At 33.0% G+C, this 18,205-nt stretch overlaps 1 protein-coding gene across 4 annotated transcripts; it reads right to left on the bottom strand.

Moving 5' to 3' along the window:
- Positions 1-6,480: 6,480 nt before the first annotated feature.
- LOC114283282 (protein TRAUCO) lies at positions 6,481-17,308 on the bottom strand. Of its 4 annotated transcripts, XM_028226099.2 has the most exons (4): positions 16,137-17,308; positions 8,170-8,409; positions 7,222-7,336; positions 6,481-6,710 (listed from the first exon to the last, which is right to left on the bottom strand). In XM_028226099.2, the coding sequence occupies exons 1-3, from the start codon at positions 17,092-17,094 to the stop codon at positions 7,254-7,256; spliced, it is 1,281 nt and encodes a 426-aa protein (XP_028081900.2). In that variant the 5' UTR covers positions 17,095-17,308; the 3' UTR covers positions 6,481-6,710; positions 7,222-7,253. The 4 variants fall into 4 exon arrangements, with proteins under 4 accessions (XP_028081900.2, XP_028081903.2, XP_082760187.1 ...); XM_028226102.2 differs by lacking the exon at positions 8,170-8,409; XM_082904061.1 differs by lacking the exon at positions 6,481-6,710 and having other exon boundaries at positions 7,126-7,336; positions 8,102-8,409.
- Positions 17,309-18,205: the final 897 nt, after the last annotated feature.

Genomic DNA, 18,205 nt, shown 5'->3' with positions numbered 1-18,205 from the left:
TCCCAAATCTTCTAGTAAGCTTGGAAGCCACATAAGCTCACAAGTACCATGAGCCATAGCCTTGTGCTCTGCCTCTGCACTAGATCTTACTACCATTACTTGCTTCTTCCAACGACAAGTAAACAAATTTTCCCTACAAAGGTCTATCATTAATTGAACCAACTCAATCTACATCAATAAATGCCTCCAATCTCATTTGACCATGGTTATAGAACAAGATCTCCTTCCCAAAAGCTGACTTGAGATGCCTCAAATGGGATGATCATGCATAAACTAACAACCTCCCTACATATGCAATGTCCAATTGTTATGAGACAAATATGAGTCTCCCCACAAGTTTTTGGTACCTCTCCTTATCTACAGAATCTCTATACCATTAGCAGTCTGCTAAGACAATGATTAGCCTCAATTGGTGAATTCGTTGGCCTACAACTCAAGATGCCTTTTTCGTCAAGAAGATCAAGAATTTACTTCCTCTGAGAGATAAAGATGCCCTTATCAAATTTGATAATTCAACCCCAAAAAAGTACCTCAAAAGGGCAAAGTCATTGCTCTCTTGCTCTCAAAATCCTTAACAAACCTCACCTTCAGTTGAGTCACTGCCTCCACATCATTGTTTGTCACCACCATGCCATCCACATATACCATACGAACAATAATTTTATCCTTGTCCTATTTAACATAATATGATCTACATTGCTTGTATCCAAATCTCAACATAGCCTTAAAACCCTTGTTAAACCAAGCTATATGAGACTGTTTCAACCCATAAATAACTTTCTTTAATTTACAAACATTCCCAGTAGTGGATTGAGATGAGAATCCCAGTGGTTCACTCATATACTTCTTCCTTCAAATCACCATGAATGAATGCATTATCCACATCAAGTTGTTGCAATGGCCAACCAAAATTAGTTTTGCAAGAAAGAAGCGTACAAATAGCATTCATCTTTTCCACAGAAGGAAAGGATTCCTAATAGTCAATAACATAAAGTAAGAATAAATTACTTGTCAACAAGGCTTGCTTTATACCTCTCAATCGACCCATCTGTTTTCTTCTTAATAGTTAACACCTCTTACAGCGCACTGGTCTCTCTGTCACAAAGAAAAATTAATTCCCACATACCACTTTTGCTCAAAGCTTTCATCTCTTCCACCATAGGATCCTCGACAGCTTCCTTCCAACTATGTGGAATACACACAGGACGACAAGCACAAAACAAATTTATATATAGGGTGCTAAGTATAAATCCTAACCCCCTTTCTAAGAGCAATAGCAAAATTGGAATCGTCATCTTTATTATCTCTAAAAGGAGTAATAACAAGATTCATTACCTGAGGCATCAATGGGAGGATTTGAAATTGGTGCTGAGGATGACAATTGACTTGGTGGCACATCAGTAGTCTAATCTTTCAAAAGCCATGAATGGATCTTGCGATCCATCCTATTCAATCGCAATCTCAGGCTGCCCTTAATAGGCTCCCCCTTCAACACATGTAGCCTCCCATAGGTTCCAACCATCCACTCAAGAGTAACCGCAACCATTACATAACACCGTTATGTAACAGTTGTGGTGGTTACCACCACCTGTTACGGCCACTATAGTAGTCTGACAGAAATTCAAAACTATAATGGTCGCCACCATTGTGTAAAGGCTGTAACAGCCATTACACTGCCGCTATAATACCATTATGGCCATTATGATCATTACGCTTCTATTTTTAATTTTTTTATTTTTATTTTTTTTATAAATTTTGTATATAATGCTATTTTCTATTTTTATTTTCTAGTTAAGTTAGAACTTAAATAAAAATCTTATCTGTACATATTTTGAATGACCAATCTTCAAATTCTACAAGATTTCATTACTTTTTTACTTAATTATATTTAACTATTAACTTATATCTATTTATCTTATATTAAATTTATTGAACAAAATTTAGAATTCATATTATGTTCTTTTACATTATTATGTTAATATTTTGTATTTTGAACTTATGTTTATGAGACTATTATTTTTAATGGTAAATATACTTCATATTTTTTTTTCTTAAAAAATTGGAAATTATCCATAAGTATAATTAGTAAAACAAAGAAAATTAAATAAATCTAAGCATAGGAAAATTCTCCGACTTAAAACTAATATAAAAATTAGTATATATATTGGATCATGTTTTAAAACTAAACAAAAATACTAAAAATAATTTTGAACGTCATTAAATGTGATTCTAAAAAAAAAACATGCGTATCGGTATGTTTTCCTAAAGTTGTGCAAAGAATTAAAAAATTCACGATTCCAATTACCACCCCTGCTATGCTACGGCCATTACACCCCGCAACAATGTCAATGCTACTGTTTCCGTCACAATAACAAACCATGCTCGATTGATGATTTTCTAAAAAATGAAAATAAAAATAAATTAAGAAAACCTTTTTACCGAAAATCATTGAAACATCGAAAAACCATTGCTACCCATCTCCAAAAGAGAGAGAGAGAGAACACGGTACTCAACCCTTAGTTGAACATACCAGTAGGTTTTTTTTTCTTTTACGATGTTAACACAATTAGAAGAGCAGAACAATGGCAATCTTCAAGCTTCAAATGAATAAATAATGATTGGGTATGAAAGAAAAGAAGAAACAAAAGAGCGATGATAGAGATGCAATAAATGGCTAATGAAAGACAAAAAATAAAGTTCTCTCTCATAAACACACATTAATATTAGAGTGGTCCAAAGTACATAAAAGCCCTCAGGCTACTAATAGCTAAACAAAGCATAAGCACATAAAACATAACACAATTAAATTAGAAGAATCTTATGCATATGAGTGTCTACGTGTCTATGTTTGCATATAAATTCAAAGATAAAAGACACTTTTAATCTCTAAAGTATGTGTTGTTTGTCATTTTAGTCCCTTAAGTTTCAATTTTATCATTTTTATCCTAGTTGTCAATTTGGTCCTATCTCTAACACTTGTTTAAATTGACAATGGGAAAAATATTTTATCTTTGGTGAAAAGACGATTTTGATCCCTAAATTATGCCATCTTTTTCATTTTAGTCCCTTAAGTTTCAATTTTGTCAATTTGAGTCAATGAGTCAATCAATTGACTCAAATTGACAATTTTGAGGACCAAAATAACAAAATTGAAACTTAAAGGACTAAAATGACAATGAATGCATACTTAGGGGACTAAAATTGTCTTTTATCCATATTTCCGTTATCAATTTAAAAGGACGTTAGAGATAGGACCAAATTGACTCAAATTGACAACTTTGAAGACCAAAATGACAAAATTGAAACTTAAGGGACCAAAATGGCAAACAACACATACTTTAGGGACTAAAAGTGTCTTGTCTTTTATCCTAAATTGAACAATCCCCAACCTCACCAGAACTAAGCCACATAGGTTATCTCTAATTTTAAAGGTGTAAGTCATCTTTTCCAACTTCAAAACTTAATTCTCCCGCTATGTGTATATGCAAGCATATAATTTTAAACTTAATCCTCTGTGTATAAGCAAGCATTAGCAAGAAGCTAACAATTATGCAAATTATTCCACTAACCCATTAAAAATATGGTTCTAATTTGTGGAATAATGTTGCATCCCCTCCCTAGCAACTAGTATGGAAAATTGGATTGCATTATGTGTTTAGTGTAGAAAGCACTGTCAAGGCACCTACATAGTTTTAAACTTGACGAGGGAAAAATAATACATCGACCCAGCAATTCCAAGAAATCATCTCACATAAGTTGTAACACCCTAGATGTGACAATATAAAAAATTTATGAAGGCCAAATCGCCTCATCAAGACAAGTGGAGTCAACAAACCAAGTCATGCAAGAAAATTCAAAGGAATTCTTATTTTTAGAAAGAAAAAAATAATTGTACTTATAGCATCTTGGATCTTATGTATATTTGGTTAGCATTATGTCCAATGCAAATCCCACAGTTGGATTTTCAAACTTTATTGGGGAGGGAGAGAAAAGGTACAATGATCTTTCATTTTTTAATTTTAATCAAATGTTCATGGTTTACATATATACTTATTAACGTCAAGATGCCACCAAATTGAAAACAATTTTTCATAAATATATGATTCCCAAAACTAATTTATAAATTTTCAAATTTCCAATAATAGACCACTTCAATGGAAGCAAACTCAATTTTCTTTAAATATTTACTTACCAATTTTGTCCTATGCAAATCCACAGTTGGATTTTCAAACTTCTTATTGAAAATAAAAAAATAAAAATAAATAAAAAAAGAAGAAACAATGATCTTTAATTTTTATTTTCAATCAAATGTTCCTGGTTTGCATATACTTATTAGGTGTCAAGACACTAATTTATAATTTTGATTTTTTACACTTCAAAAAAAAATTCAATTAAATAACATGGATCTTTGTATACTTCTCTCGCTCTCTCTCTCTCTCTCTCATTTTTATTTTTTTCATAGAGGCCACTTTAGCAAACCAAATTTTGCTTTTATATTTCAGTTACTGTTTTGTCCTATACAAATCAACAGTTGGATTTGTGAACTTTTTATTGGAGCAAAAAACGAATGAACTACCAATTTATTTTTAATCAAATGTTCATGGTTTACATATACTATATTTTTTGATTGATTCATGATTCCCCAAAACTAATTTATAATTTTAATTTTTTATAATTCAAAATTTTTCAATTTTCAATAAATAACATGGATCTTTTTATAATTTCTCTTTTTTCTTGTAGAGACCACTTCATTGGAAGCAAACTCAATTTTCCTTCTATATTTAGTTACCATTTTGTTGTACACAAATCCCAAAGTTCGATTTGCAAATTTTCTATTGGGAAAAAAAAATAAAAAGAAACAAAGATATTTCATTTCTTTTTAATCAAACGTTCATGGTATACATATACTCGTTATGTGTCAAGAATGCCACCAAATTGGAAACAATTTTTCAATTGTTTTATGATTCCCCAAAACTAATTTATAATTTTATTTTTTACACTTCAAATCTATAAAGACCACTTCATTGGTAGCAAATTTTTTATTAGAAAAGGAGTGAATTACACCATGACACCCTCAACTATTAGTAAATATCACTTTAACCCCCTTAATCTATGAACTTGTACATATTGACCCCTCAACTATGAAAAACATACAAATACACCCCTTTTCAAGATAGTCTAGAGGGAGTGATTTTTATAGTTGAAGGAGTTAAAATGTACGAGTTCATAGATGAGGCAAGTAAAGTGATATTCACTAAAAGTAGAGGGGGTCTTGGTGTAATCAACCTTAGGGAGGAAAAAAAAAAAGAGGAAAGAAAGAAACAATGATTTTTCATTTTTATTTGTAATCAAATGTTCATTTTTTTATCAGTTGTAATCAAATGTTCATGATTTACATATACTTATTACGTGTCAAGATTCAACCAAATTGGAAACAATTTTTCGATAGATTTATGATTCCCCAAAACTAATTTATAAGTTTAATTTTTTTGCACTTCAAAATGTTTCAATTTCCAATAAATAGCATGGTCTCTCTCTCTCTAGCAAAATAAAATCATGCAAGAATAACACAGAGAGGTATTAATTAGGATAGTAATAACAAGATTTAATGAGCCTGAGACCAATGATGAAAATGTTTTACTTAGCCCTTGCCATAGTTTGCTCTATATATGTGATTTTATACTTGTATCGTACATCCATTATCGGAAGTGTTATGCAATATAATGGGACACACATAATCTGCAAGTGCCATATTGACCTTTTAGACAATATTGCATATAGTAGGAGGTGAGTTTCATCTATTTTATGACTCCATTGATTACTTCGGAATTTTTTGGGAGATTTATTAGAAAATTCATTTTCAAGTATTTATATCTCCATTAGTCCATAAGATATTTTTACATTCCAATAAGTCTTATTATTTGAACATTTGATCTACCAAATCCTAATTATCATATTTAATAAGTCTTATTATTTGAACATTTGATCTACCAAATCCTAATTCTCATATTTAAGGTATTTTATGGACATTTCTACCCTTACAAATATTTTTTGAATGATTAACAATTTGGTAATGTGAACATTCATATTTTACAATGTGAATATTCATATTGACATTTTAACATTTACATTGATAGTGTTAACATTCATATTGACGGTGTAAACATTCACATCACGAAACATTCACATCACGAAACATTCGTATTATAAATGTGAATATTATTAGGGGTATTTTAGTAACTATATTACCTATAGGACTTATTGGAATATAAGAAAATAATATGGACTAAATGGAACATAAGCAGGTGAAAAGGGATCTATGAAAAAATGCCCCAATTTTTTTTCCAAGAAAATTTTTCATTGACTCCTATTTATGGCAAACTATTGTGGCAACTAAAAATTGAGACAAAAGGTCATTGCTCAGTGCAAGAGGAAGTGCTCAAGCTGGGAAATGTAAGAATATCAATTCAAAAACAAAGATGATCAGCTACCAACACCCTTGGACTCTTAAGTATGATATTCAAACATTAAAATTACGAACATCTTCAGTATTCCTTTCTAGCATGACTACAAAGAATTTGCAACACCCAATACACATTGTTGTGTTAACAAGTCAAGGATGCGTGGAACAAGGACCAATTTTAAGTTAATAGTGGATTTTGACTGTACAATTTTTTCTACACATGGTACTTGTCCACTGTGGATATCACCTACACAATCTCGTGTCACATGGGCGGTAATGTGTATATTACACGTTGGATCAAAGGACCTACACGTGTCAGCCTATGAGGGATATGTGATCAGATAATTACTTGAGAGATTTTGTAACATGAGTAAATTCACTCAAATCCCAAAACGGAAGTCCATTCCCCATGGGTGTGAGTTTAGCGCAGTGGTTGACCCACACGACTCAAACATTAGCTCAATTGCTTTGCATGAATCTATGTTCTTCTGCGGTAGTTACCAATCCACCTCTCTCTCTCTCTCTCTCTCTCTCTCTCGATATATATATATATATATACATTGAGCTGCTTTGTCCCTAGTGTCAATAGTGATTCCACTCTCTAGTAAAACCTCAGCCCCAGTCAGCACTACCTACATCCAGTTCTTAACCTAGATAGCAAGTTTAGGCATAGCAAATTTGATAACCTTGATAAGAAGGCAGGATACAAAACAGAGTATCTTTTTAGGTTTTTTCATATGGAAATGCAATCAACCAACCTGAGCATTTTCCATTTGCTTATCTGGCCACATCAGCAGCTTTCATAACTTTGAATACCTTGCACTTTTACCACTTTCAGCATAGGCCACATTCTGATGGAAACACGTTGATTACCTGCCATTGGGAAAGACAATTTAGATCATATAGAAATTGGCCGCCACAACAAAGAAAGAACCATCCAACACCCTGTTTCGGAAAATAAATCAATAAATAAACCAATAAAGGCAAGGCAATAAAGGATAGGAAAAAAGATCATGGGACTCGGATTTTTGGTGCACAAGCTGCTTAATCTGAAGGTCTTAGGCAGCCATGACGATCCCTTTCACACCACAACCACTCTCCCTCAATCACACTAGGCAGAAACTATGGTGTCAAAAGTATGCACACTTTTGCATGTCCAAAACAAAATGGCAATAAAGCAATGCAAAGACCTCAAGCTAGTGAAAAAAAATATTTTATCATAGAAATAAATAAACATAACTTAATGACACATACTATTATGTCAAATCAGCAATGTAAAACTTGTCACAGGAGCACCTATAAATTTCTAATTGCTTCTCTCAATTCTAAAGAAATAAATGATCATTTATCTTGATCATTTTTTCTTGAAACAGATAGTTTACCTTTCAAGAGCACAACTGTTTACTGTGCATATTATCATTCTTGAACAGGAAAAACCAAGGTGGAAAAGGTGGAAAAAACATATTTAAATTACTTTAATAAATGCAATCTGTGCCAACTTTAATTAGTCCAGCTCAAAAGAAACTTAAAGACTCCAAAGAAAAATTGAGTTTACAAGACTAAACTATTCATTTGTCTGACATAACATAAAAAATTTGCAACATTACAATAGAAGTTAAACATGAATCCATCACTGACTTCTGATATATTCTGAAAAAATTGCTAAAAGGTGCAGTATAGCTAATGTTTCTTCTCACTGGACACACCATTCTCAACTTTGACATCATAGCCAAGATAAGGAACTTCAGTCATTGGTCTTGGTATGGGGCGGCTGCCAAAATCTTCTGGAAAGAATTCAAAATCAGGGCCAAAGTTGAACTTGACAACACATTTTGGTTGATTGGGAAGTGTATACATTGAAGCTGCAGGGTAGTATCGACCACCACAGAGATCCTGAAAAGCAACCCCTTGGCATATCCCATTTTTGAAGAAAGATATTTCACTTCCTGATAAGAAAAAGCAACCGGCTACCCAGTGTTACATCTCTAGCTTGGAAAACTACTTAAAGCTTAGAAAGAAAGAATCAATAACATGAATCAACATCTCCTCATCAAACACTAGAAATTACCAAAATTTCTTTAATATGTAAACAACAACTCAACCTCTCCTCATCAACACTCAAAAAATTTCCCATGGCATATAAACATTTACATTGTGTTTGGATGATGGATTTGGATAGGGATCTGAAAAAGGAAAGAGAACGGAAAACGGAGAACGGAGAAAAAAAACTTATATTTCATTCACATTTGCCTCACCTCCTCCATATCCATTTCCAAATCACTACCCAAATTCAAGATCAAAACACAGCCTTACTTCCTTAAATTGAGAGTTATATACATAATTATATAACACTATGGCTGCATTGCCTCATCTAAATGCTTAGATGGATGTGTGGTAAGAATAGAAAAGAAAAAAATAGAAATAAATATATTCATGAAATGGTAGGAGTAGCACCTATTAAAGACAAGTTGCGGGAGAATATGTTAAAATGGTGTGGTCATGTACAATGAAAACCTATAGATGCAACGATAAGAAAGAGTAATTAAATCACCATAAATGAAGATGCTACGGGGAGGGGAAGACCTAAACTACGTTGACATGGGATGCGGTAGTGAAAAAATATATAAATTTATTTAATCTAGTTGAACACATAGCCCTTGATAGAGCTAAATGGTGAAAATTAATTCATGTAGCTGACCCCACTTGATTGGGACACAAGCTTTGGTTTGGTTTGGTTGTTATGGCAACATTGCCTCAACTAAAAGGCTATGATAGCCATCATACCCAAAACATTATAGACTAGCAGCTAGCAGAAATTAGTCTTTGAGTCTCTCTCTTTCCCTCACATTGTTATATAGCAGCAAGCTAGGTGATTTTCAAACTTTCTAGTAGAATACACTTCCCTAGCGTCTTGAAGTTGCATATTTGCAAGAAGTTAGCAGGATTACTGTACGCTATAGATATAGATGAGCCTTCGTGCTCTAAAAGAAAATCAAATAAATTTTTAATTAGCACAATTGATGAAAACATGGATGGTAGGCTTAAACATTGTCCTATCCAAAGTCTTTCCAAAGTGTAATCAAACCCAACATCCTAGAAAGCACGGATACAGACATATGACGTGACATGAACACACTGACACAAGAAGTTCCAAAAAATGCAAAACATGACACATGAGGGACACGCAAAATATATTTATTATGTCATATATATAAATATTTCATTTGAAGTTAATAAAAATACAGTATAATACAAATTTCTAAAGTTCAAAATACGATGGCAACTAGTATAAATCTACATTGTTTTCCTCCTATCATTAGATCTTAAGTTACAATGAAATTGCGGCCCGTCAGTGAATCAATATGAATTTATGCCTGGAAGATCAATTAGCCCTAGAGAAAATAAATTTACAAATCATAAAGACTCTTGCATTAAAAAAAAAAAAAAATCCCTTAAAAGGGGATGCAACTAAAGCACAAACATAGGGCAAATAATAAATTATATTTCATACTATGTTTCCTAAACTGTGATTTGTTCTGGTATGAGGAATGGGAATGGGCATGTGTACGCCACATGTTCCAAAATGTAATACAATAGGAGTAGACTTCTGAATTTGACATCCAATATATTATAGTGAATTCTTCTTCAAATTAATAGTTCATCAACACAGTTCTATGAGCATTATGACCCATTGTTTTACATTTTATCAATCCAAAACTCCCACTCCCAGATTTGACTTTTTCCTCACTAAAGAGAACTTTAATGAAAAACATAGAAAAGTATGGTTGGAAGGAAGTACAGTTAGGGCCTATTTACATAAGGTAAAGGGACCGAATCAATGGTCATTTTTGGTGCAGTGAATAGTGCCCGAGAGCAGTATGTTTACTTTTTAAGGTAGTTTTTGGTACTACTACTAGGGTTGAAAATTAGAAAGGAAAATCTTAGGCTTATTGCTGTCAAAAAGCTTAGGCTTATAGAATTGGATGTAATGGTTGGAAAAGGGAAAAAAAAAATGATAGTAGGCTTCCTTGGGTTGTTATAGTGTAGAGAATTTACAAAGAAAGGAGAAGAAGAGGATAGTTTTAGTAAACACTCCTAAAGCCTTAGGCATCACACTTGAGGTTTGAATTTTTTTTATTTTAATAAGCAATGGCATTAACATTTTATCAATGGACAAAAGAATACAACTAGGAAGGACAAGAAAAAAAAACACATACACACAAAATTACATATTATGCAACGCTCGCCTATCTCTGACAAATGGATCTAATACTGAAACCCAAAAAGAAGACAAATGACAAAATTGTCCCATAATTTTTCTAATTCTTCAAATATATCCTCAAAAATCCTAGTATCTCTCTCAAACAAAATCACTTCATAAAATAGCACAAATAACACAATCTCAAAGCACTCGGGCTTCCTTCCTAAAACCAAAAGCCTCTGTATTCAATCAAATCCAACCAAACACAAGCAATTGGTGCCGTCCAATTTATCTCCCAAATGAAATAGTCTATGCCATAGAAACAAAGCCACGTGACAAGCGAATGCAAAACAAATGATCTATGCTCTAGTCCACTCTCCTACAGATAATGGCTAAATTACACTTTACCCCCCTCAACTATTGTCTTAGTGTTATTAAAGGTGATAGGTGCAGCAAGGCGCCGAAGACTCCTGGGGCCTAGGTGCAAGGCAAGATGCAAGCTTCACCGAAATGCGGCGCACACCTTGAACCTAGAAAAAATATATAATTTAATATAAGCAAATAATTTTCAACATAAGCAACATAAAATATTAAACATTTAAAAATATAAATAACAACAAACACTACTATTTTAACAGAGACAAATGAACAATATTTCAAAGTTTAACATAAAACATGAATAAGAATAGAGGGGGGAAGAAGAATAAGAGGGGGGAAACAAAAAATAGATGAGTCCAAAGAAGGATGAGAAAGAGGAGACCGGAGTATAAGCACAAGAAGATGGAAGAAGAAGAAGGTAGCAACATCACAGCCGTGTGAAGAAGAAGATAATAACGTGGAGAACAGAAGTAGAGAAAACAACGTAGTGAAGAAGAGAAGAGAATGAGAGAGAAATGTAAAAAGAGAAGAAGAAGAAGACAACAATATGAAGAAAAATTTGTGGAGCTGCTGAACTGGATAACGAAGGCAGGCAGCAGCAAAGTGTTCTTCGGAGATTAGGAATTAGGGCTAATTTTTCTTCCATCATTGATTTGGGGTTGAATGCCCAATGTATTAGCATGTGTACTTAAGAGTAGGGGTTTTCTGTAGCTACACCATATTAAATCAATCGTTAGATTTCAAACAAAGCCATTCAAAGCAACAATAAAAAAAAGCCCTCAAGGCGAAGGCCTCGGGCCTTACCGCTCCTTGTCCCAGCCGGGCGCCTTAAGCATGACTTATTGAAGTCACGCAAATAATGTCATGTCATGCCAATTTTCATATATAATTACTTAATCCCTACAGTTTGATTTATTTAATTAACCCCACCAGTTAATTTAAGACTGCCCATAGGACATCCATTCAATAGGACATCCATTCAAACCTATTTAAATTAAATAATTAAACAAACCACAGTAAGGGTATCAATTCCATTTTTATTTAATTAACTCATGGCAGTCAACTCAAATAAATAAACAATTACAGTGACTGCCAACAGAGCCTAAATATCATTTTATTTAATTAACTCATCCCAGCTAACTTAAATAAATGAACAATCACAGTGACTACCAACAAGGTCCAAATCTCATTTTATTTAATTAACTCACTCCAATTAACTTAAATAATGAATAAATCTTAAAACATAATAACCGCCAAAAGGGCGTGTACAATAACCCATCTCGTCACTAATACCGTGTCTGAGCCGTAAAATTAATAATAGGTCATACCCTGATCACACCCCAGGCTCACTCCGAGCTGTGTGTCAAAAAGAAAATCCACCCAGAACTACCGAGGTTACTATTTCTCTCAACTGTGCAGTGTCCAGGGGTCTATACTGTAACTATCTCCCACAACCTGGACCAATAATACCAGCTATAAGCCTATAACCCAGGTCACGCCCATAAAATCAATAACACCAGCACAAAGTCCGAAAATCGGCTAAGTATAGTAAACACACACTTGGTTACTACATAGTTAAAACCAATTTTCATATAGTTTCCAACACTAAGCCAATTATATCAAAATCTTCTTTTGACTATAACTATGAAACATATCACAAGTGTTCATTTAACATTTTATCAATATTAACCCCATCCAGTTAATCCAAAGAGATAAAATTAATCATTTCTTTCAATTTAGTTCAAATCATCCATTTGCCCCAAATGAACTAAAATCACCATTTTCCCTTTTTTCATCCAAAGTCGCCAAGCAATTCTATTATATCTTATATATATGAAATTAAGGTATGAAAATAACACATTAAAATCCGTCAACTATTAAAACTAGTAATCAAATACCAAATCACTTTCACTTGAACAATTCTTTTAAATCAAACTTTGTTCCATACCAAACAAACTAACTATAATGATTTTCCCAAATCTTATTCTTATCAAATCTTATCATTTTATTTTAACCACATTTTAAGTCATGGTATAATCCCAATAACATATATTTTAGTCACATTGGATATAAATTGATGGCAAACTAATTTAATTCACCAAATTAGTAAGCTCATCATAACTAGAAATTTTTTTTTAAAAAAAAAATATCTAATGTAATCTAGAATTCCCCATTCTTCAAACCTAACCACTTTTAACATCAAGACACTCAAATAGCTATTTTTTCTCAAATTTTGAAGTTCAAAAACTCAAATATTATATTTTTCATTTTCACAAAAATGAACAAAATACAACAATCTATATAGCAATATTCACCAAATGGCTTGACTAGTATACTTTTAGGGGTTTATTCCAAAAACAAATCTCTAATTTCGAAACGAGATTTTGGACAGCTATTCATCATGTTTTTTCCAAATAAATTCCAAGAACAAAATGGAAAAATAATTCAACATATTTTGCTCAAATAAAATACCTAATCATAAACATTTATGCAATACAACTTCTATCATAGTATATTTTCTCAAAATAACCCTAACATAAATTTTAAAGCAATAAAATGGAGAAAATCCCTACCTTAAATAGTGAATATAAAGAACTCCGAAAATCTCATGTTTGATGAATCAAAAATCAGAGACGGTAGTTACGTAGCTCTTGACCCGATCTATAACATTCCTTCTCAATAAATTCACAAACTCCAACTCTAAGGCACTTTGATTGAGCAAAATAGTTACAAACCAAACTTGAAAGATATAGCCTCTATCTCTCTCTCTTTGCCGAAATCAACTAGGAAGAAGAAAAGAAAGAGAAATATGGAAAAGAAGAGTAAAGAAATGAAGAAGATAAGAAGGACAACCCACGTGGGTTTGTCCCTCATTGTTTTTCTCTTTTTCTTTTATTTGTATTTCATTTTCAATCCAACCCATTAATCAGTACAATATATATACATATATATACCTATATATATAGTGAAGTGTTTATTGTAATAACACCACAAAATTTTGTAATATAAATCATAAAATGGTATAATTTTCTTACAACATAAATATGACTTTTTGCTCACCACAAAAATATACAATTTTCATGTTATGGTACACACCATAAATTCGTCATTCAAACATTTACTATAATTTAGTGTAAAACACAACACCACCAACTCTCAAGGTAATCCCTATCATCCACATAATGGAATGGACCAATGAGTTACATACCTAAATCCAAATTATAATGACTACGGGTCATGGGTTTTGAATTAAATTCCCATGAATCAAACATGACCCAAATATACACCAAACTAGAACCAACAAATTTTACCTCACAGTCATGATTTTAACATCAAACTTCAGCACAAAAATTGAATTTCAAATACAAATTTCTGTTTAATGGTTAACTAATCACCGATCAATCCTTCAATTTATAAAATTAAATACTCATCCTTTCACTATTAAATGTTTACCCAATATACTAGATTCATATGGAAACAACATATAAAAATTTCACAATTTTCTGAGATAGGGAACTATCTTAAAAAAATACACAAAACCATAACATTTTCATACAAAATCTACACAACACCCAATCCAAATACCACTCGGTACAAGAATTTTATAAAATTCATCTGTAAGAGTTCTAATCTGAAATTATTACCAAGTTTACTATACTCATATATAAACCTTGCATAAAAATTTCATAAGCTTCTAAGGCTTGGTTTGGCATAATCTAAAAAGCCAAAAAATCAAAAAGTCACTATCCTATTCAAGTCACATCACCTCTCTACCACATCACTTCAAACCCAACCCATATTTCATAAAAAGTCAAAAAGTGCACTTATTTAGTTTATCCCAAACAACCCCCAAATTGTGAAACATTTTTTTTAAAACTCATAAAAGTAAGGTCTCTAATTCAAGAGATTCAAATTTCAACCCAAACTTGTGTATCAAACTAAAAGCTTTGTTAATCATCATAAACTAATCTACAAATGATCATTTAATATAAAAACAATCAATAACCACACGGTCCATCAAACCATTGAATCAATTAATTTATGTGATGATTTAAAAAAACAAATCTCGGATCATTACAAAAGACATTGAGGCTCATCAGAAGTATATTTATTGGATGTTTTAATCCCATATAGCAATATATATATATATATATATCAGTCCATTATTAATGTAAATCTCGGATCATTACAAAAGACATTGAGGCTCATCAGAAGTATATTTATTGGATGTTTTAATCCCATATAGCAATATATATATATATATATATCAGTCCATTATAGTACATTAATAAAAATCAAATGGCTGGTATTTAAAAGAAAAACAAAAGCATAATGTTAAATGAAGCGCAGGCCTTCTGCGCCTTAAGTGCACGCCTCAAGCGCCTGCCTGCACTTCATTGAATGCGATGCACCTTGCCCAATACAAGGTGCCTCACCTGCGCCTAGGCAAGCCTTTTACAACAATGCCCCCACCACATCTTCCCTAACAATCCACAATAGCTTTGATAGTAAAAAATAAAATTGAACAAGTACACAACCAGGACAAATCCCAATGTGACAGCACATTCCTCCACCATAATACAAGAACAAGAACAAGAACAAGGCATTCTTCAACCTCAAAGAAACCTTTGAATCTAACATAATGCAAGAACAATGTGCAGTAGCAGAAAAACGTGCCCACATCCTTCAATCCTAAGCACACTTTGGACCTAAATGAGCAAAAGATACAACTGGAAAAGACTGCTTAATATGCTTGAAATGGAGATAGTCAATACCATATTCAGAACAGTGACGAAAACCATAATTATGACATAATAGAGGGACCCTGAAATATTTCAGTGCAACAAATTATGCATTCTAAATAACAAACACTTATACAGGTCCAAGTCATCCATCCAAGTCATATGAAATTGTTGACAACTAACAAAAAGACTCGAAATTCACCATTTACAAATACAACCACCAATTAATAAGCAACAGTTTATCGCAATTAGAAACAATCAATTCAAACAAATACAGCACAAAATTGTATGCAAAATAAACCGACTTCAATTAGCTATAAGGTATAAATTTGAAGAACAAACTATCACTTACTCGGTACCACTTTAGGAGGATCTTCATTCCCATCCTCCATGTAGAAGTACTTCTGCCTTTTGTACCAAACCAAATTGGGTTGTTTTGGTGCACACAAACTGCCCCCTGGTAAATTAATGTAAAACCCAATAACATCACCTTCAACATACCCTTCGTCTCCATACTTCTCCCTCAAAGCCTTGTGTACCTTCGTCCCATCAATATCCCTATACCCATAACTATTTCCATCGTACCCAACCGGTGCCTGCAGGTCCCCCTTCTCAGTCGACCACCCGAGTCTAGTATGCCCCGTCTCACCCAAATTCACTACCTTAATCTCAAAATACCAAGCACCATCCACAACACCTCTAGTGGCTCTAACCATTCTATAACCTTTGATACTGGCAGCAGTCAATCGATCCTCACTCAAATCAACTTTCTCAGCTTTCGAAACCTTAGATAGACAGATTTTCATATCGGGAGCATCGTCATTTTTATCAGCAAAGCGGGGAATCGGAGTGATCAACACCGTATCCTGTGTTTGGGCATTGTCATTATTGTTCTTCTTAAACTTCTTTTTACCTTTTCGTGATGTCGATTTCGTCGTCTTCTTCTTCGATTTGGTTGTCATTCTTTTGGTTTTGGGTTGTGCAGATGTAGGAATCATTGCTATATCAGGCGATGGCTCTGCATTTATTGGTAGATGTGAAAGCTGTTTCTGCTTTTTCAGAGGAGGGTTTTGGTCTTTATCCTCGGCGGAGGCAACAGCTTCTTCTTTGACGTCAATTAAGAATTTGGTTTCTGAATCACGAGTTCCAGCAGAGGTGGTGCTGGTGGTGGCGATGAAGGCGGCGCCGTCGGTGGCAGAGGTGGTGGTGAGTGGTGTCGGATCGGTGATGACAACGTTGTTGATTTCGTTGTTGTTGGATGAATAGTTGTCAACCTCCTCGTCTTTGTATGTAGCCCGAATTCCGTCCATGATGCAGAGAGAGAAGAAATAAAGAAGATATATGTAGGGGAGAGAGAGAGAGAGATTAGGGAGAGGATTTGATTAGGGTTCTTGACGGAGAAGATGAATGACTAAAAGAAGATTAGGGTTGGGACTGGTCCAGTAAACTCGAAGAGGCTTTGAACAGACTCTAGAAGTGCGCCTGGCTTGGCCTGGGGTGTTCCTGGGGTTTTGCCTTTGGAAACGTCCCAACGTTTTAAACTAAAGTTCTGTTTTTCACGTAATTAGACTCATATAATATTTTAGAAATATTACAGTTCCTCGTAAATTTTTGACTCTTTCAAATTTTGTAAATTTTCTATAAAGGATTCACCTTGAAGATTCATTATTCAAGCGTCTACATTAATTATTGGCATCTCAAAAAAAAAAAACAAAATTTGTAGAAGATAAAGCCTCTCTTCAACGATCAAAGAAAAACACGCCAAGAAACGACAAATAGCAATTATAAATATTTATGTCTGTAATTATTTGTGTCTATCAGTGATAAAACTTCTTCTTCACTCACTACTTTAATAAAGCAGATGACCCTTACCCTTCTTCATTAAAGAAAAGTTATGAGAATCCTTACACGTGTCCTGTAATAAATTATAGTGTTAAAATTTTATCAAAAATGGATGATTGAATGATATATGATGGGGCCCAAAGTAGTACCCCGCATCATTATCCAAACCCTTTACTTGTTTTTTTCTGCGTAGAAAGTTTGTCAAAATAGGCATATAATTATATGCATAGTCTTGTCTTTATTACTCAAAGATAGATTTTGAAAAAGGCTATGTCTAGGCTTGAATAGGTCTTAGACTTACTATGTTTGGGAACTTAGGAGAGAAAATAAAAGAAATGATTACTTAAGTAATAAAAGAAATGAAATGAAATGATTGTAATTTCTCTCCTTTTTGTTTGAATAAGGAAGAAATAAAAGAAAAGAAATAATTGTGATTTCTCTTATTCTTGTTTGGTTAGATTTCATTAAGAGAAAAGAAAAGAAATTATTTTATGTTATATTACCAAAATAACATTTTTATATTTTCAATCATTTTATTTCTTTTATTTTTATAGGGACAAAATTAGTATTATAAAAATA

Source organism: Camellia sinensis, chromosome 14, assembly GCF_055761805.1.
Source record: "Camellia sinensis isolate YWXY chromosome 14, ASM5576180v1, whole genome shotgun sequence".
In the NCBI taxonomy this organism is placed as follows: domain Eukaryota; kingdom Viridiplantae; phylum Streptophyta; class Magnoliopsida; order Ericales; family Theaceae; genus Camellia; species Camellia sinensis.
Note: the sequence above shows the minus strand (reverse complement) of the source record. Positions and strands in the feature narration are given on the sequence as shown.

Bases quoted from the DNA above. Each gene is read 5' to 3' on its own strand.
- LOC114283282 (XM_028226099.2), bottom strand. From the start codon at position 17,094: ATGGACGGAATTCGGGCTACATACAAAGACGAGGAGGTTGACAACTAT. The intron at 8,410-16,136 runs GTAAGTGATAGT...TTTTCTTATCAG, and splicing joins TCCTCCTAAAGTGGTACCGA to GAAGTGAAATATCTTTCTTC. The intron at 7,337-8,169 runs GTGTGTCCAGTG...TCCCAATGGCAG, and splicing joins TGATGTCAAAGTTGAGAATG to GTAATCAACGTGTTTCCATC.